Source organism: Urocitellus parryii, chromosome 1, assembly GCF_045843805.1.
Source record: "Urocitellus parryii isolate mUroPar1 chromosome 1, mUroPar1.hap1, whole genome shotgun sequence".
Lineage (NCBI taxonomy): Eukaryota > Metazoa > Chordata > Mammalia > Rodentia > Sciuridae > Urocitellus > Urocitellus parryii.
The window spans coordinates 128,536,902-128,557,517 of NC_135531.1; the positions used below are offsets into that span (position 1 = coordinate 128,536,902).

At 37.8% G+C, this 20,616-nt stretch overlaps 1 protein-coding gene across 1 annotated transcript in view; it reads right to left on the bottom strand.

Moving 5' to 3' along the window:
* The window catches only part of Simc1 (SUMO interacting motifs containing 1), an 87,208-nt gene that overhangs the window by 22,226 nt on the left and 44,366 nt on the right, over positions 1-20,616 (bottom strand). The window contains exons 2-4 of the mRNA XM_026398253.2: positions 10,515-11,885; positions 6,204-6,436; positions 5,195-5,264 (exon numbers count right to left, since the gene is read on the bottom strand). Coding sequence (XP_026254038.1) covers positions 5,195-5,264; positions 6,204-6,436; positions 10,515-11,885 — 1,674 coding nt within the window. The remainder of the gene's footprint in view (positions 1-5,194; positions 5,265-6,203; positions 6,437-10,514; positions 11,886-20,616) is intronic.

Here is a 20,616-nt window from a genome sequence, read left to right on the forward strand (position 1 = left end):
TCATGGCAAAAAAGGAAAAAATAGGACAGCTGTTAAAAGAATCATACTCTGTAAGGTCTTAGAAACCATTTTATTTTGTTTTAGGGATTAAAAACGATTTATCTGTTCAAAGGATCTAGACACCTGTGGATGATTTTCTAATGTCTAAGTTGCAACTGGAGGTCTAGAGTTGTCAGAATTGTAGATGTTTTGATTTTTAAGACTGCCATGAGAAGTCAAGTCTCTCTCTTACTCACTGGACTTTATCAGCCCAAGGATATATTAAAAACTGGCTTGCAGATCACAGGAGAGAAACTGGTTTTTTAATAACTGCTGAGCTGCTAGATCAAACAACCAAGATGTCCACCCTACTACTGAACTTGCAGTACCATGAGCTGATGCATACTCTTATTGTTTAAGCAAGTCCCAATTGTCACAGAGAATACTGTCATAGGTAAAATGATCCTAACTGACACAGTCAAAGAATACGGGCTTTGGTGGCACAGAGACCTTATGTTTTGTTGCTGTTATTTGCTTTAAAGGTAGCTTCATCCCTGATTTAACTTACCTGTTTGGTGTCTGAGTGTCTTTGTAATTTGTTGGGTATAATTCTAACTTACCAAAGACAGTGTTGATACCTGACACATAGCAAGCAGGCATGTACAATTTGTTGGCTTCCATTTACTGGGAGACAAGTGCTAGGAGCTCAGGAGCTCAAAAGGCACCAAATGTTTCTGGGATATGTGAGAACTTTCAAATTTCAGGGTATATTCCCTTCCGCAGTATGGTTCAGTTATCAGAAACCAGGATGACAATACTAAGTATATATCAGTATATACTAAAAAAAAGTATATATTACTTTTGAGGAGGAAGTGATGATATCGTTGCCTTCCAAACGTGTATATTTTTCTCTGATCCTTAATAACTGATGCAAAAAAAATTGTCTTAAAAACCCACGTATTTAGATTGGGTGCAATGTATACCTAATAATCTCAGCTATTCTGGAGGCTAAGAGGAAGGGGGAGGGCAAGTTCAAAGCTAGCCCAGGTTTAACTTAGTGAGACCCTATCTCAAAAACAAAAACAAAGACAAAAACAAAAACAAAACTGATGTAGTTTCATAGTAGAACACACCTGGGCTCAATTACCAGTACCAAACACACACAAAAAACCAAGTACTTGTGTTAAATCTGCAATAAAAGAAAGTCTTGTATTGATAATACTCTCTACCATACTAGTTCTCTCTGAAAGTCACCCTATATATCTCTGAAGAAATAGGCTTTTGCTATTTCTTAACATTAAACATGATTTACTGAATTATACTATGCTACATAAAGTCTGACTCACTCATGCAAAACTTCCACCTCTTATCTTCCAGAAATAACTATTCTTCATCATATCTAGGCATTATTTCCTGATTCTCCACTTTGGAAGATAAGGACAATCTGCAGAGATCATGTCCCTTTCATCTCCCAATCTTTGTCTTCCATACTTTTCACTTTATATAATAAAGGCTAATAAAAATCTCTCCTATGCTTTGTATCTAAATTGATTTTCAATGTTATAATTAGAGTTTACAGTGTCAGGACTATGTTAAAATTAATTAACTACACTGGAAATCCATATACTGTACTAAAAAAAAAAAATCACGTATTTTAAAGAACATTTCAACCCCAAGAAGATCCCTTGTGAACGAATGAATTAATTAATGCAGCTAATTCCCATTCCTCTCTATATTTGCCTTTTCTAGACATTTCATATATACAGAATCACACAATGTGTGATTTTTTTTTGGTGTGGTTTCTTTTATTTAGCTTAATGTTTTCTGAGGTTCACCCATAATTTATCTATATTATTAATTCCTTTTTATTGCCAAATAATATTTCACTGTATGTATACAGTGCATTTTGTTTACCTATTCACAAGTAGGTAGACATTTTTTGGCTATTATAAGTAATGTTTCTATGAATATTCACATGTAAGTCGTCTCTTGACATTTCCAGATTTTTTAGGTCTGTATCTAGAAGCTGAATATATAGACTGCATGATAAATTTATGTTTAACTTTTTAAAGAAACTGCCAAACTGTTTTCCAAAGTGGATGTACCATTTACATTTTGCACCAGCAATGGATGAGATTTACTATTCTCCATATTTTTGCTAATGTTTGTTATTGTTTTCTCATAATTTTTAAAAGTGTGGTAAATACACATATTCAATTTCTATCAGCCATTTTAAATGCACATAGTATTAAGTATATTCATGAGTTGTGCAAAAGATCTCTAGCAGAAGTTTTCATCTTGCAACACTGAAACTCTACATTCATTAAACAATAACTTCCTGTTTCTTACTCTCCACAGTCCCTGGTAACTATCATTCTATTTTCTGTTTCATTGAATTTTTGATACCCCATTTAAGTGGAATCACACAGTATTTGTCCTTTAGTGACTGGTATATTTTACTTAGCATAGTGTCCTAAAGTTTCATCCCTGCTTTAGAATGTGACAAGATTTCCTTCCTTTTTAAGAAAGAATTAACATTCCATTGGATGATTAAACCACATTTTGTTTATAGACTCACCAGTTGATAGATCCTGGGGTTGTTTCTTCTTGGTTATTGTAAATTATGCTGCTTCTGCACATGGGTTATACGTATTTCTTTGAGAACTTGCTTTCAATTTGTTTTCATATATAACTTAAATTGGGATTGCTGTATCACATGGTAATTCTATTAATTTTTTGAGGAGATTTTTCATAGCAATTGTACCATTTCACAATTCCTTCAAGAGTGCACAGAGATTCCAATTTCTCCATTATCCTTAACAACACTTATTTTCCTCTTTAAAAATTTTAGAGTAGCCAATCTAATAAGTGGTATTTTCCTATTTCTTCATGATGTGGTCTTCTTAATGTGTTTATGTCCATTTGTTCTAAATTATCAAAATTTATCCATTTCTTCTAAGTTATCAAATTTGCTGGCACACAGTGGTTGGTTTGTAGTAATCTCTCATGATCTTTTGTGTTTCTGTGGTGTCAGCTGTAATGTGTCCCTTTTCATCTCTGATTTTATGTCTTCTCTCTTTTTCTTAGTCTACTTAAGGGTTTGTCTATTTTGTCCATCTTTTTGGAGAACCAGCTCTTCCTGTGACCTTTTGTTGAGATTTAGGCATCTGAAATAATAACTACCTTTTCCAGTCTAGTTTAGATTGGTGAAAGTCTTCTTCTACAGAAACCCAATCAGCCTGGCTCGACGAAGTTCTGGATCTCACATCTTTTTTTATGATGTCTTTGCTTTGGGATTATGCATGTACTGATCTTTTAATTTCTCAAGTGGCTTGCCCCTTGTTTCTTTCAGGAGTTTGTAATTTCCTGCATCCCTTGGAATCTGCCTGTGAAACTGTAGACTCTGCAATTCTAATATATTTCAGTGCTTGCCTCTATTTTCAGCAGCTTCCAAGCTATGCTACTGTTCATATCAGTGCTGAATCTGGCAAGACGGAAATCAGTCCCTTGGGCAGTCCCCAAAAAACTAGCATAACGGATGCATAGTACACTCTTTCATTTCTGTCCCAAGAGAGAGGCCATGGGAGACTTCTTTCTGGTTGTGGCTTGCTGTGCTGGGTAGGGGACAGGGCATGGACATGCAAAGTACCACAGACTTTCCTATCTCTTTTGATGGAATAACTTCTTGGTTTTACTTTAGTTTGGGCACTGCAGGTATTCTGGCCTCTAGAGTTCTCATACAGGTCTTCTGGTCCATATATTGTTAACTCAGTGTCTCCACTGAAGAACAAGGACCTGAAGCTTCTTACTTAAGCCATTTTACTGATGTCTCTCAGACCATTCTTTTTTTTTTTTTTTTTTTTTAGAGAGAGTGAGAGAGGAGAGAGAGAGAATTTTTAATATTTATTTTTTAGTTCTTGGCGGACACAACATCTTTGTTGGTATGTGGTGCTGAGGATCGAACCCGGGCCGCACGCATGCCAGGCGAGCGCGCTACCGCTGAGCCACATCTCCAGCCCTCTCAGACCATTCTTACTTAAAGCCCTCTCTCTGTCACTTCACTCTAACCTGGAGTAACTGCTGCCTTGGTCTGCTATTCACTGCTAATTTGGGGACTTCTCTTCAATACTCTTTTGGATTCAATCTACTATTCTTTGGACTCCATGTCTCCCTCTTTTTTGGGTACTCCCTCATTTCTTGGATGCACACCCATAGGTGGCCTCTTAAGAATAGAGTTTTTATTTAATTCAAAGTTGAAAATCATTTGTTTTATCTAATTGCTTTAGGGCAAGCAGACAAAGCTCTGGCAGCTAATTTTGGGACCCTCTAAAAGTCAGAATGTGGAACACCTTTTTTCATCTTACCAATTAGAAGTCTTTGTTTATTGCAGATGGCTCATTACTTTCAGATAAGGAATTTTCTGACTTTTTACCTGAAAGATAGATAACCTGGCTATTGAACTTTCTCTGCTAAACAATGGGGAGGTTGACTGCTCCCTCTAAAGATTTTCAACAGATACACATTTACAACATATCGGACTCACATCTTTTGCTATATATATTGTGTTTCTGAATCTAATAAAACTTCTCTGGTGCTCAAAAGAGAAGATTTCTTCCCTATGTGGCTACTGTCTCTCCTGCATGTATTTCTAGCTTTCTCTACCCAGCTGGCTTTCTTTGTCCAGCTTCATTAGTTACCATTCCTATATTTTCTTTAGATCTTCCAAATTTTTATTCACATATGTTGTTCTCCCATGTATAACAATGGATTTATAACTTTCTACATTTGTTAGCATTTAAAAATTTTTTTTAAATGTACATGGACACAATATTTATTTATTTATATGTGGAGTTGGAGGATCGAACGCAGTGCCTCACATGTACGAGGCAAGGGCTCTACCACTGAGCTACAGCCCCAACACCTATTTATTAACAGTTTGTTTTTGAGATGGTGTCTTACTATGTTGCCCTAAAACCTGTGGGCTTGAGTGATGCTCACACCTTAGGCTCTTAAGTAACTGGAACTATAAGCATGTGCTTCCATGCCAGCATACTTAATAATATTTTAAATGGGATCTCAAAAAGGAGAGTGAATCTATTCATATTTGAATTGGAAAACAGCACCCATTTTAGTCGTAATTGTTTGGCAGGGGTAGAACTTTTTTTGTAGTAAAAACTTCCTCTGAAAAGATGCACCTTCATAATTATTATGTTACCTCTTCTTCCATGACATACGTGAGCAGTTTCCAGTCCCACTCCACTGTCTTAGCATTGGCTGGATGCAGCCTGAAAGTCAAATAACATCAATTAGAATTATGGAGAATATAGAAGAAGAAGAAATAGGATCTGAAGAGGACAGAAGAAAAAGCCTCCTCATCCTCAGTGGTCAGGTCTACCCTCTGGTACATCACTATGTCAGTCTGAATGTAGTAGAACTTCATTGGTTTTTGGTACCCATTATCCGTCACTTTTGGGAATTGTATCTTAAGGAAACCAGCTCTTTATACTCTTAGCTTATTAGCTTTACCTACCAGGACCCCAGGATAAAACTTGTTAGTTTTGAGTGAATCATGATACTCTACCCCTTAATTCACAGTGATTTGTTTAAAGATGAGTTCATGTTTCATATTAGGCCAATTAAATCATACAAAACTCAATTTCAGAATTCTCATGTGACTATCAGGGAAGTGGACTCTCCTACTGTGAGTGCCTGAGGTTGATGACTAACATGTGGAACCTGAAAATAAAAGCAGAACTGAAAAACAGACTGTGGTAACCATTTCTTAACACAGAATGAACTCACATCTTATTCCATTTCTAGTACACAAATCATTAAATTCTCTTATAGCAGCTGTTAAAGCCACTTTTGACTAGTTTTCCTGTGACTTGCAATTAAAATAACACTAATATATTAAGAAACCTTCTAGCTGGACATGATCGTACATGCCTATAATCCCAGTAATGAAGGAGGCTGAGGTAGGAGGATCAGAAGTTTGAGGACAGTTTTAGCAACTTAGTGAGACTGTCTCAAAACAAAATAAAAAGGGCTGGGGATATAGCTCAGTGGTGGAGTGCCCCTAGGTTCCAGTCCCCCTCCTCCTCCCACCACCCAAAAAAGCAAAAGAAACTGAAACCCTCCCTAATAGTTAGCTGAATAAAGTTAAGGCAACAGAAAGCTGTGCTGGGTCCAAATTCCCCCAAACGGTCAACTGTTATGGTTCATACTGTTGAATTTTCATGAGAAGCATGTAGGCCTCCTTGAGGACATCCACAGTCTCAGAGCCACTGAGCAGGATTTTCTGGATAATATGAGCCACAATATCTCCAGGTGGGTAATGCTGGGGTGATACGAAGTCCATCAAAAACTGTAGAGTCCCCAGGGGGAAGTTTTCTTCAATGGTGTTTGTTACCATTCTTAGTCTTCGAGGAGGGATGGGTTCTAACTTTTGACCCTTGCTCTGTTGAGATAAAAAGAAAGAAATTAGGATAGGTTTCTACAATACATAAAAACAAGAGATTCTGGAACTGGTTGAAGAGACAAAGTTTCCCATGTATTTGAAATATTTCATAATTTCAAAAGAAAAAAAAGACATTATCTAAAAAACTCTTGGGCTGGGGTTATGGCTCAGTGGTAGAGTACTTGCCTTGCATGTATGAGGCACTGGGTTCAATTCTCAGTAACACATATAAACAAATAAAATAAAGGTCCATCAACAACTAATAATAATAAAAAAAAAGATAGTTGAAAAAAAAAAACTCTTAATGACCTTGGGGAAAAGCTTATATAAAATTAAAAGAAAGGAATTATAAATGCTATATACAGCATGACTTAATTTATATTAAAATATAGCATAGAAAGAAAATACAAGAGTCAAGAACTAGCCTGAGTTAATTTTGGGTTAAGGGTGACAAGAGATTTAGGGCAACTGTAATGCTATATCAGATAGTGAAATAGATACGCAAGAGAATTTAACTATTTTGTTGTTAGGAGAAAAATTTCATTTTTTGAGACAATGGTAAATATTGATGCTTTGTCCCCCTAAAACATGTATGTAGATTGGGAGAGAATATGTGAAAAGTGTGTGTGTGTGTGTGTGTGTGTGTGTGTGTTTGATTAGCTGGGTGGTAGACTTAGGGTGGTTTTTTTCCTTTAGAATCTATTCTGTATTTTTCAATTTTTCCATAGTAGGCACTTATTAGTTTTATAATTTTGAAGGAAAAATTAAAGTTGACTTAATATGAGAATAATAACATTAATAAAACTTTTTGAACATCTAAATTATCCTTAGTTCTTTCAACAACCCTAAGAAATATGTACTATTATTGATCCTATTTAACTAACAAAGAAAAGAAACATAGTTAGAGGGCAAATATTTATTATGCAACAAATGGCAGAAGCTAGTTTCAAACATAGTGGCATAACCCCAAAGCCACTGTCTTAACCCTTGCATTCTATAAGCAACAACAACAATAAAAGTAAATAAATATATGCTAAAACCCCAATTATTAAAAAAATAAAAAATGGTTATGTATGAAAAGACAACTGGGAAGGAAAAATACCAAATTATTCAAAATAATAACTGCTGATAGCATGAGTAATTATTATTATTTTTAAATTTTTAGTTGAGTTGGACACAATACCTTTGTTTTATTTATTTATTTTTATGTGGTGCTGAGGATCAAACCCAGGGCATCACCCATGATAGGCAAATGCTCTACTGCAGAGCCACAATTCCAGCCCCGAGTAATTTTTAAATATTTTATGATAAGCATTTTAAAAATTTTTATTTATTTATTTTGAAAACAGGGATTGAATCCAGGGGCGCTTAATCACTGAGCCACAAACCTAATCATTTTTCTTTAAATTTATTTTTTAGTTTTGGGTGGATACACAATATCTTTATTTTCTTTTATGTGAGGCTGAGGATCAAACCCAGTGCCTCACTCATGCCAGGTGAGCACACTACCACTTGAGCCACATCCTGAGCCCCCCAATAATTTTTTTTAAATACTTTTAGTTGTTGATGGACTTTTATTTCATTTTTATGTGCTTCTGAGAATTGAACCCCGTGCCTCACACATCCTAGGCAAGTGCTCTACCACTGAGCTTCAACCCCAGTCCCAGCCCCAGCCATTTTTATTTTTTATTTTGAGGCAGGGTTTTGCTAAGTTGCTAAGGTTGCCTTTGAACTTGCAACCTGCCTGCCTCAGCTTCCCGAGTTGCTGGGATTACAGGCACGTGACACTGTGCCTGACAACAAGCATTATGTTTAAAATCAGAAAATAAGAATTTTAAAACGGCTAACCAACAAAAATCTGAAAGTATAGGCTAATACAATAAAACAGTAAAGGCTGGAATTGCCTCTCCAGAAAATCAGGACAAGAGAAGACCAGTTGACTTTCCTGATGTCTCAAATCACCCTGCAGGTTCCCTGAGCTCTGATGAGAGACCATTAATGTATAAGGCATGCAATAAAAATTGGAGAAAAAGAAGAGAAAAATAAAAATCTTATTTTGATGACTGATTTTACATGGGATACACTTTATAATCTTGAATCTGTATCAGGTTTTTGTTTTTTGCTAAAATTAGGGACTTCTACAAACAAATCTTGACATGTTGTTTTGATGTCTACAAATTATTTCTTTCTTTCCTTTTTTTTAAAGTATTTTTTTTTTTAGTTGTAGATGAACACAATACCTTTATTGATTTATTTATGTGGTGCTGAGGATTGAGCCCAGTACCTCACACATGCTAGGTGAGAGCTCTACCACTGAGCCACAACCCCAGCCCTCAAATTTTTCTTAAAGGAAATAATTTTTTTGTTTTTGGGGTGGTGATGCTGGGAATTGAACCCAGAGCCTCATGCACACTAACTAGGCCATATTCTATACTGAGTTATATCCCTAGCTCTGAAAAAAGTATTTGTAGGGCACTACCGTAAGCTCTGAAAGGTGTTATATGTGTTTACTTTTAAGACAAAACAACTTTATGATACAATTCTTATTTTAGAGTTAAACAAAAAGAGACTCAAGGAATCAAGGGAAATGGCTAACAGGTGGCAGAGGTAGGGAATAAAGAAGTTCTGGGAGGAAAGCTCCCCAGTGAAGAAATATTTATTGAAAGCACCAAAGAAATTAAAAGAGAGAAAAGATTTATAGATATGTTCCAGATGGCTGAATTCCTGAAGAAGGTAAGAAAATAAGGAGGAAGGAGAAAAATCTACTTCATCTAGTTGAATTGCCAACTCATAATCTGAACTATGTGAACACAAAAGAGGAATAGCTTCTATATCGGTACAGCAACTCAGAGTACCACAACCTTGACTATGGAAACTTACAAACTCTCAAGTCACCCAAAGGTGCTCTTTTTTTTTTTTTCCTTCTTCAGTACTGGTGATTAAACCCAGGAGGAGAAAAAAAAAAAAAAAAAAAAACAAACCCAGGAGAACTCTACCACTGAGCTACATTCTCAGCCATATTTATTTATTTACTGGCACTGGGGACTGAACCCAGGGGCTACATTCCCAGCCCTTTTTATTTTTTTTTAAATTTGCGATGGAGTCTTGCTAAGTTGCTTAGTGCTTTGCTGAGATTACAGGTAAGTGCCACCATGCCTGGCTCCATTTTATTTTGAGACAGGGTCTTGTTAAATTGGAGGGGCTGGCCTCAGACTTATGATCCTCCTGGCTTAACCTCCTGAGTAGCTGGGATTATAGACATGTGCCACTGTACCCAGCTCAATGATGCTCTTGATAATGGACAGATGTTTCACCAACCTGAAGCAAACTTGCAGGAGAAAAGAGAATGACCTAGTAGATAGTCATTCAGAAGGAGAAGACATAAATGTCAACTTCTGGCACCTGGTAAGTTGATCACTCCTCCCTGAAGGAGAGTGTGCCTTTTCACTTTTTGAACTACTTCAAGCCAGTCTTCTTAATGTTGGGGATGGGAGTTGTGGAAAATAATAAAAAAAACCCAAGCTTGAAAAGCTTAATAATGTGGGTCTTAGTCTCATTTTCTCCCCCTTATATATCTAGCTTATTTCTCATATATTAATGAAGACCAATGAGAAGTAGCATTCCCACTAAAGCCTTAAAACTGAATTTCTACTCTAAATTTGGAGTAATAATTTTGTAGGCATTAAAATGATGAGAGTATTATTCTCTGTGATATAGAAGCTGTAATGAGAGTGTCAGGAAGACAGAGGTATAGGAATTGAAAATAAGAATTTGATGAAGCCCATGATGAATCAGACACTAACAAGCACTTTTCATTCAGTGACCCTCTGAGGTATGTTTTTACCTCCATTTTACAGATAGGAAAGCTATGATCAACAAAGGTAAAACAATTTGTACAGTGCTGGTTTTTAAGTGTAGGGCTGAAATTTGAACCCAGATCTGACTCTATACAGAATGTGAAAGATAAAAATTTCATTTATACTTCATCTGTCCTCTCATGCATGAATTCCAGTTATAGAAATTTTATCCAAGGCCTATAGAAAGGACACTCAATCCCCGAGAAGATGTGATAGCTCACCTCTCGTGTGTCTTTATCAGGTATTAGTGTCTGGAAGAAGAGGTGATGTACTGGAGGTCGTAAGAAGTACTTCAGTCTGTGCAGGCAGGGTTTGTTGTATAGCCCACCTTGCAGTGTTCGTGCTTGTACCTGGGTAGACCCTGAGTTGGCAGGCTCTGACAGTGATAGCTCTTTTCTGGCTGGTGTTTCCATGACAGAAAGCCAAGGAACTTTCTCTAAGGGAGTTTCAGACTGTGGAGACTGTGGGCTGGGGGAGCAGCTTGGAGAGGATGGAGCTGAGATATCCATAGGAGCATCAAAATTCTGTACATCATTCTGAGGAGAGTCAGGCCTGTCTTCTGGTAAATTAAGCAAGTCTCTTGGTGAGCATGGCATGTCACCAGGTGAGCGCAGCACATCTGGTAAGTGTGGTATATCTCCCAATGGTGGTATATCACCAATCACACCTCCTGGTGACTGTGACATTTTGCCTGAAGACTGTGGTACATTTCCTGGTGACTGTGGTACATCTCCTATTGACTGTGGCATGTCTTGCAGTGACTTTGGAATGCCTTGCAGGTGTGCCATGTCTTGGGGATAGAAGAGCTTTTGAGGTGGACCTGGTACATCTTGTAGTAGGCTCAGAGAGTCTTGAGGTGGGCTTGGTGGGCGTTGAGGATGCCATGATGGCTCTTGAGGTGGGCTTGGCATACTCCACTGAGGGCATCGGACATCTTCAGGAGGGCATGGCACTTCTCGAGGTGGGTGAGGCAAAGTTTGTAGTTGACACTGCGTGGTCTGTGATGGGCATGACAAGGCTCGTGGTGGGCAGGAGGCAGCTCGTGGTGGACATGGTGAAGTTTGAAGTAGGCATGGCAAGGCTCGAGGTGGGCAAGGTACATCTTGCTGCAGGCATGGCAAGAGTGGCCTATGATTGCTGCTGCTACCATTATTGCTTGTTGGGGAGAAAGAGCTAACATCTGAGGACAGCTGTAGGCTTGCTAAGAAGCTGAGGTCACCTTTGAATGTGGTTGAGCTACAATTTGGCTCTGCTGGATAAACAGAGTCCTGATTGATGGATGTAGGGGGTTGAGGACCTTCAAATGTGGTTTCTTCCAACAGGTCCAAATCTACAGGAACACTGTTAATGATTCTCTGTGCTGTAGGCCGAGAGCTTCTGTCCACCCGGCTTTCTATCACCTCTTTGTTGGAGAGGCTGGCACCTGTCTGAAGACTGGCTGGCTCCTTTTGGGAGGCAGTGACAGGTTCTAAAGTCAAATCAAGAGTGGCAATAGGTCGATTTTCTTCCTCATTTCTTGTCAGGTCAATCACACAGAGTCCATTTCGATCCTTTGCCCTTGGTCTGGTTTCTCTAGTTAAGTCAATGAAATCCTGTTGAAGGATTGTGAGAAAAGAAGCATTAAAGAAGGGACTCTCACCTTTACCTCAGAAGACTTAAGTTTCAGCTCTTAAGGATGAATATTATTTTACCTTCTTGCTTCACTGATAATTCACACATCTTGTATAACATAAGCATTAGTTTATTTTTGCTGTTCAACATTTGCCAGTGTCAAAGTTGTCAATTTCTATACCTTCTTAAATTATTCAAATGCCAGATGTATATACCTGGGAGTGTCGTAGGAAAATTTTCTGGTCCAAGGAGGACAGGGAGGAGTAGGGGATATTCCAACCTTCACAAAATAGAAAGCAACCATTGTTTGGAAAAGTAAATACCTAGGACAACCTACAACAGAAGCCAAACAAGAAAGTAAGCTATTTTAAGAGGATCTATGTGTTGAGAATATATTAAGTGCTTTCACAAGACATATTAAATTTTCACTATGACCCTATAAGGTAGGCAATATCATCTCCATTATACAGATGTAACAACTAGAGGTTAGAAGAACTAGGCTATTTACCTAAGGATTATACAGTGAAGTGGCAGAGACAAACATTGAAATCCTGATCTCTTTTCCCTATTAGAGAATCTAGAAATGTACACCTTTATTCAATAATTGACTTAAAAAGAGATTCCGAAAATAATACAATTAAGGGTTGTAAAACCAATAATGTAAGTCTGGTCCTTTTTTTAAAAAAATATTTATTTTTTTTAATTGTAGTAAGACACAATACCTTTATTCCATTCACTTATTTTTATGTGTTGCTGAGGATCGGACTCAGGGCCCCTCGTGCATGCTAGGTGAGCGCTTTACTCCTGAGCCACAATCCCAGCCCTGAGTCTGGTCCTTAATTAGATTAATTAATGGATAATTATCTATTTCTGCTCCTATTCCCTAGCAAATTGATCAGCCAGTTCACAAAGCTTGATGATGCCAGCCAGATATACTTTAATTCACCTCTGTGCCAAAAGCCTGAAATGATATTGGTCTAGTTTCCAGATGTCTTCTCACCTGACTGAGGACCACTGCCATTAATACATTAGGGTCCTGGTGCTGGCATCATGTTGTTATGGTTTAGATAGGAGAGGTTCCCCAAAAGATCCTGTGTTAATGCAGCAATATTCAGAGTAAAATTATCAGATTATGAAAGCTGTAACCAAATCAATCTATCTACTTTGAATGGGCTGGCTTTAGTGTAATTGTAGGCAGATGGGGCGTGGCTAGAAAAGGTGAGTCCCTGGGGTGTGTGTGTGCTGGAAGGATTCATCTTCCCTGCAGTTCTTTCTTCATTCCTGACTTTTCTCTTCTTTCTTGAGGCTATGAGAGGAGAAGTTTCCCTCTGTCACACCCTTCCAAGGTGAGGTTCTATCTCACCTTGGGCCCAGAGCAATGGAGTTGGCTCTTTATGGACTGAGATCTCTGAAACCATGAGCCCAAAATAAACTTTTCTTTAAGTTGTTCTTGCCAGACATTTTGGTCAAAGCAATGAAAAGACTGACTAAAACACATGCTACTTCTAACTACTGTCAACAGCAACAAAACAGATCCCAGGTTCTGGGTGGGTCAAGTGAGAAGTTGGCCTGTACCTCATCCTAGAGTAGGACTGCTTAGTGAAATCCAGTGCCTCATTCCTAGGCAGCAGCCATCCTGCGTTACTGCCTTTGAAGACTCTCACTGGCTATCTGAACTGAAATTAAATAGCTGAAAGGCCACTGAAGGTCTGAACTCTTATCCATAGCAAATGCTGAAATGCAGCATCACATGTGTCTCTCCCTTTTAAAGCCCATTGACAGATCCACTTGACCTACAGGAAAAAAGGTGCAAGACTTGTGAGGTTCATAAGGGCCTTCATAATAAGACCTAAACTTCTAGCCTGTCTACTCTTTCTCATCATAGGATCAAATCACACAGAACTATTACAGATCTCCAAATGGGCAAGCTTTCTCAAGTATCTTAATCCTTATAATGTTTATTTATATCTTTCTTTTACCTGAAATGATAATTATCCCTTTGTTTGGAAGTTTCTTTTTTTTTTTTTTCAAGACTCAGCATAGATCTCTCTGTGTATGAAATCCTTCTAGATGACTTACATATCTATATATATCTGTATCTATCTATCTATATATAAAATAGATAAATACAGGGCCATCTACAACTAAAATTATTTATGTGTGGTGCTGAGAATTGAACCCAGTGCCTCACATATGCTAGGCAAGTGCTCTGCCACTGAGCCCCAGCCCCAGATTACTTCTTGACCCAGATTAATGCCTTTCTCTTTCATGTCCCCACTGCATCTATAAAAAACTATTACCAAGAATTTAATGATATTGAAAATAGAAATGCATTTTTTATTCCATTTTCCACTGTTTATTAAAAGTACAGGGAAATACTATTGATTTATGCATATTAACCCTGTATCCTATGATCCTGTTAAATTCACCTACAAGTTTGAGTAAACTTTTTAGGTGGATTCTATAGGGTTTTTTGTATAAACAATAAGATTATATGTAAATAAGTGTTACTTCTTCCTTTCCTATCTGTATGTGCTCTCCCCCCCTTTCCTTCTTGCAATGGCTAAAGCATTTGGTTTACATTGAAACAAAAGTATTAAGAGAGGTCACTTTTGCTTTGTTCTTTAACTTAGAAGAATTTCAGACTTTCATCATTAGGTATAATGTTAGCTGTGGGGTTTTCAGATGCTCTTCATCAGTTTGAGAAACTTCTAATTGTCAAGTTTTAACTGGAGATGGCTATTATGTTTTGTCAAATGCTTTTTCTGCATCATGATTTTTCATTTTGTTATCCAAAATACATTGATCTGTATCAAAAATTATATTAATTTTCTAATGTTAAATTAACCTTGGAATCCTAAGAAAACTCCCATGGTCATGATGTATTATTCCTTTTCCATGATTGGGATTTAATGTACCAATGCTGTAAGAAGTTTTGAATGTTTATGGGCAATATTTGTAGTTTTCTATCCTTAAAATTTCTTTTCTTTTTTTTAAAAATATTTTTTAGTTGTAGTTGGACATAATACCCTTATTTTATTCATTTATTTTTATGTGGTGCTGAGGATAGAGCCCAGGGTCTTGCATGTGCAAGGCGAGCACTCTACTGCTGAGCCACAACCCCAGACCCCTTATAATTTCTTTTTCTGGTTTTGGTATTGGAATAAAACTGGCCTCATAAAATGTCTTGAGAACTATTCCCACCACTTCTTTTAAGGCTGTTTAAGAATGGTACCATATCTGTCTTCAATGTCTGATAGCATTCACCAGTGAAGCTATCAGTACCCGGATTTTGCTTTGTAGGGAGGTTATGAATTTACATTTCTTTAGTAGTCATAGGGCTAATTAAAATTTTCTATTCCTCCTTAAATCTGTGACTTGTGTTTTACCAAGAATTTGTCAATTTCATTTAAATTGTCAAACTTATTGAAATAAAACTACAATGGTCCCTTATCATTTTAAAGTTCTATTTTTTATTCCCAATATTGGTAACCTGTATCTTCTATATTATTTGTCCCTGATTAGCATAGCTAGGAGTTTATCGGTTTTAATGATCTCTTCAAAGAACCAGGCTTTTCATTTGTTTCTTAATTACTATCTTTATTATTTCCCTCCTTCTATTTACTTTGGACTTAATTTGCTCTTTTTTCTAGCTTCCTAATGTGGACACTTATAGCATGATTTTAAGCCATTTTCTTTTTCCAACATTAGCATTTAAAAATTTCACTTTAAATACTGTTTATTCTTCATTACATAATTTTAAGTATAGTCATTTTATTATCAAAGTTACTTTCATTGTGGTCAGAAAACATACTCTGTATGATTTTAATGTTGGTTGGTTTGTTGGTTTTGGTAGCAGGGACTGAACCCAAGGATACTTAACCACTGAGCCATACCCCCAGTCCTTTTTAAATTTTTTAAGACAGGGCCTCACCAAATTGCTTAGAGCCTTGCTAAATTACTGAGGCGGGCTTTGAGCTTGCAGTCTTCCTGTTTTGTAATCCCGGGCTGCTGGGATTATAAGCTTGCACCACCATAGCGAGACTTCTCCATAACACATGGTCCCACCTTGGTCAATATTCTTTGTGTACTTGGGGGAAAAAGTGTATTCTATCCTTGTTGGTCTTACTTCTCCAAATACCAATTAATCTGATCTTCAGCTTCTTTAATTTTGGGGAGATCCAGTTATGCTATTTCCAACAATGATTGTGGCTCTATTTCCCCTTTTGTTTTTGTTTCATGTCATTACCCTAGGTACATATATGACTTCACATATGGGGTGACGCTTCATTGTGTACAACTAGAGAAGTAAAAAGTTGTACTCCATTTGTGTACAATGAATCAAAATGCATTCTGCTGTTCTATATAATTAGAATAAATAAATAAGTGTGATTGTTCTTGGAATTATAGTTTATGTTTAGAAAAAATACTGAATTACTTCAGGTAAAAAGGCAAGAACCTTATAAAATGTTCCATTTACCCATGCCTCATCCTATATTTTTGTTGTATATGCTTTATATACTCTTATGTCTATATTACATCCAAATAAATTGTCAACTTCAATAAGTATTACTGCTGAGCATGGTGGTGTATGCCTGTAATCCCAGTGACCTGGAAGGCTGAGGCAGGAGGATATAAGGCCAGTACTCAACAACTTAGTGAGACACTCAGAAACTTTGTAAGAACTTGCCTCAAAAATAAAATAGAGCTGGGGATGTAGCTCAGTTGTAAAATGTCCCTGGGTTCATACTCAAAGTACCTAAAATAAATTTGGGGGCAGGTACAGAGGATTCAACTCAGGGGCATTTGGCCACTGAGCCACATCGTCCCAGCCCTATTTTGTATTTTATTTTGAGACAGGGTCTCCCTGAGTTGGCTTAATGCCTCACTTTTTGCTGAGGTTGGCTTTGAACTCCTCCTGTCAGCCTCCCAAGCCGCTGGGATTACAGGTGTGCTCTACCACACCTGGCTAAAAAAATTTTTTAAATGTATATATAGTATATTTGTTTTCAAGCTACTTGTCTTTTTTTTTTTAAGAGAGAGAGAGAGAGGAGAGAGAGGAGAGAGAGAATTTTTAATATTTATTTTTTAGTTATTGGCGGACACAACATCTTTGTTGGTATGTGGTGCTGGGGATCGAACCCGGGCCGCACGCATGCCAGGCGAGCGCGCTACCGCTTGAGCCACATCCCCAGCCCAAGCTACTTGTCTTTTAAAAGAAATTAAAAAATAACAAAAATTGTTATTTTCTTTATATATATATATAATTTCTGGTGCTACTCATTCCTTTGTGTAGATATAAATTTCCACTTGATATAATTTTCCTTCAGCTTAAGTTTCTTGTGGTGTAGTTCTACTATAAAAGTTCTCTATGTATTTGAAAATGTCCTTATTTTGCTCTTATTTTTGAAGGATAATTTTGGCATACATACAGTTCTTAGCTGAAAGTTTCTTTCTTCCATCATTTGAAAAAAGTCAGTCTTTTGATCTCTACTGTTTCTGATAAGAAATCAGGTGTTAATTGCACTGTTGTTCCCTACATGTTGAGTATCATTTTTCTCTGGACAGTCATAGAGCCATTTTGTTTGTGTTTATCTTGACTCTGTTGCACTTCTTAATTGGTAAGTTATTTTTTTCCGAATGAATTTGAGAAAATTCCAGCCATTATTTCTTCATAAACTTTTCTGCTACCTACCTACTCCCTCCCTCAAAGACTCCGATAACACATATTTTGGGCTGTTTCATATTTCCCGACATCTCTGAGGTTCTTTTCAATTGGATTCCATCCTTCCCTCTTCTTAAACTTGGGTGATTTCTATTGATCTACAATGAGGTTTCTGTTTCTTTTGCCAATCTGCTTTCTTTTCCAATGTATTGTTGAGCCTATTTAGTTTTTTAAAAACATTTCAGTTACTCTGATTCTCAACTCTTACATTTCCTTTTTTTTTTTTTTGGCAGCATTGTGACTAAACCCAGGGTCTCAGGCATGCTAAGCTACATGCTGAGCTACACCCGCCCCCCCTCCTTTTATTTTGAGGCAAGGTCTTGCTAAATTGCCCAGACTGGCCTCTAACTTGTGATTCTGTCTCAGTCTCCTGAGAAGCAGAGATTACAGCTGTGTGCCACCAGGACCAGCTTCAATTTCCATTTTTTAGTTTCTATTTCTCATTGAGATTTCTATTCATTCACAGATTTGTTATTTTCTTTAACTCCTTGAACATATTTATAATAATTGCTTTGAAGTTTTTGTTGAATACAATAGATAGGCTCAGTCAGAAATAGATTTTATTGACTGCCTTCCCTCCTACTTCCCAACATTCCCAGAGAGTGGCTCTCATTTCCATTTTGCATGCCTAGACATTGGATTTGATTGTTTTCTTCTAAAAACTGTCATAGGTTGTTATGGTTTAGATATGTGGTGACCCCCAAAAGCTCATGTGCAAGGGGCTGGGGATGTGGCTCAAGCCGTAACACGCTTGCCTGGCATGCTCGGGGTGCTGGGTTTGATCCTCAGCACCACATAAAAATAAAATAAAGATGTGTCCACTGAGAACTAAAAAATAAATATTAAAAAATTCTTTCTTCTCAGCGGCCTGCTGAGGGGTGGAACCGGACCCTCCCCCGGTGCCTGAAAGCTAGGCGAACCTGCAACCCACGGGCGGGTCAGGTCCAGCAACCTGCCGAGTGAGAGAACAGCTACGCGCGCCTGCAGGGAACGCGGACAGGACCCACAAGTAGGACAGGGCCGGTGGCTTGCTGAAGGGCAGGCCCGTCCCCTTCCCCAGTGTCTGCAAGGTAGGCGGGACCCTGACCAGGGGCGGATGGCCCCAGCAGCCTGCTGAGGGGTGGAACCGGCCCCTCCCCCAGTGCCTGAAAGCTAGGCGAACCTTCTACCCATCGGGAGGTCAGGCCCAGCAACCTTCGGAGTGACAGAGGTGCCCCTCGTGCCTGCTGGGTAGGCGGACCTTTGACCGACCAGAAGAGCAGACCTAGGGCCTGCCAGCGTAACAGACGGATCACACAAATTGGAAGAGGATCACAGCCACTACCTGCCCTGCAAGGTGATCTTTCAAGCATACAAGAGCAATATAAATAAATAGAGGGAAAATTTCAAAAACACAACAGTTTCACCAAGCAGAAAGAAACGCCAGCAGTATGAAAAGACAAGGAAAGAAAGGACCACAGGCAATGCAGGTCAACTCAACTTTAGAAGAGGTAATAGGTGCAACAGATGGAATGTCAGATAGAGAGGTCAGGATATACATGCTTCAGATGATCTGGAGTCTCAAGGAAGACATGAGACAGCAAAATCAGATAATGAAAGACCACATTGACAAACAAATCCAGGAAGTAAAAGATCAACTTCACAGGGAGATAGAGGTAATAAAAAACAAACAAATAGAAATCCTAGAAATGCAGGAAACAATAAACCAACTTAAAAACTCAATTGAGAATACTACCAGCAGAGTAGATCACCTAGAAGAGAGAACATCAGACAATGAAGACAAAGTATTTCAACTGGAAAAGAACATAGACAGCTCAGCAAGTCTGCTAAGAAACCATGAGCAGAACATCCAAGAACTATGGGATAATATCAAAAGACCAAACTTAAGAGTCATTGGGATACAGGAAGGCACAGAGCTCCAAACCAAAGGAATAAACAATCTGTTTAGTGAAATAATAAGAGAAAACTTCCCAGACTTGAAGAATGAGACAGAATCCCAAATCTTAGAAGCCTACAGGACGCCGAATGTGCAAAATCATAAGAGATCCACACCTAGACACATTATAATGAAGATGTCAAACATACAGAATAAGGAGAGAATTTTAAAAGCTACAAGAGAAAGGAAGCAGATTACATTTAGGGGTAAACCAATCAGGATAACAGCTGATCTCTCAACACAGACTCTAAAAGCTAGAAGATCCTGGAATAACATATTTCAAACGCTAAAAGAAAATGGGTTCCAACCAAGAATCGTGTATCCGGCGAAATTAAGCTTCAGGATGGAAGATGAAATTAAAACATTCCATGATAAACAAAAGTTAAAAGAATTTGCAGCTAGAAAACCATCTCTTCAAAAAATCCTTGGCAAAACATTACAGGAAGAGGAAATGGAAAACAATAATGAAAACCAACAGTGGGAGGTAGGACAGTAAAGGGGGGAAAACAAATCAGGTTTAATAGCATTAATAAACAAATATGGCTGGAAGAACAAACCATATCTCAATAATAACCCTAAATGTTAATGGCTTAAACTCACCAATTAAGAGACACAGGCTAGTAGAATGGATCACAAAACAAGACCCAACAATATGCTGCCTACAGGAGATGCATCTGATAGGAAAAGATATTCATAGACTGAAGGTGAAAGGTTGGGAAAAATCATACCACTCATATGGACTGCGGAAACAAGCAGGAGTGTCCATACTCATATCCAATAAAATAGATTTCAAGCCAAAGTTAATCAAAAGGGATAAAGAAGGACACTTCATACTGCTCAAGGGAACCATACACCAACAAGACATAACAATCATAAATATATATGCCCCAAATAATGGTGCAGCTGTGTTCATCAAGCAAATTCTTCTCAAGTTCAAGAGTCTAATAGACCACCATACAATAATCATGGGAGACTTCAACTCACCTCTCTCACCACTCGACAGATCTACCAAACAAAAGTTAAATAAGGAAACTATAGAACTCAACAACAC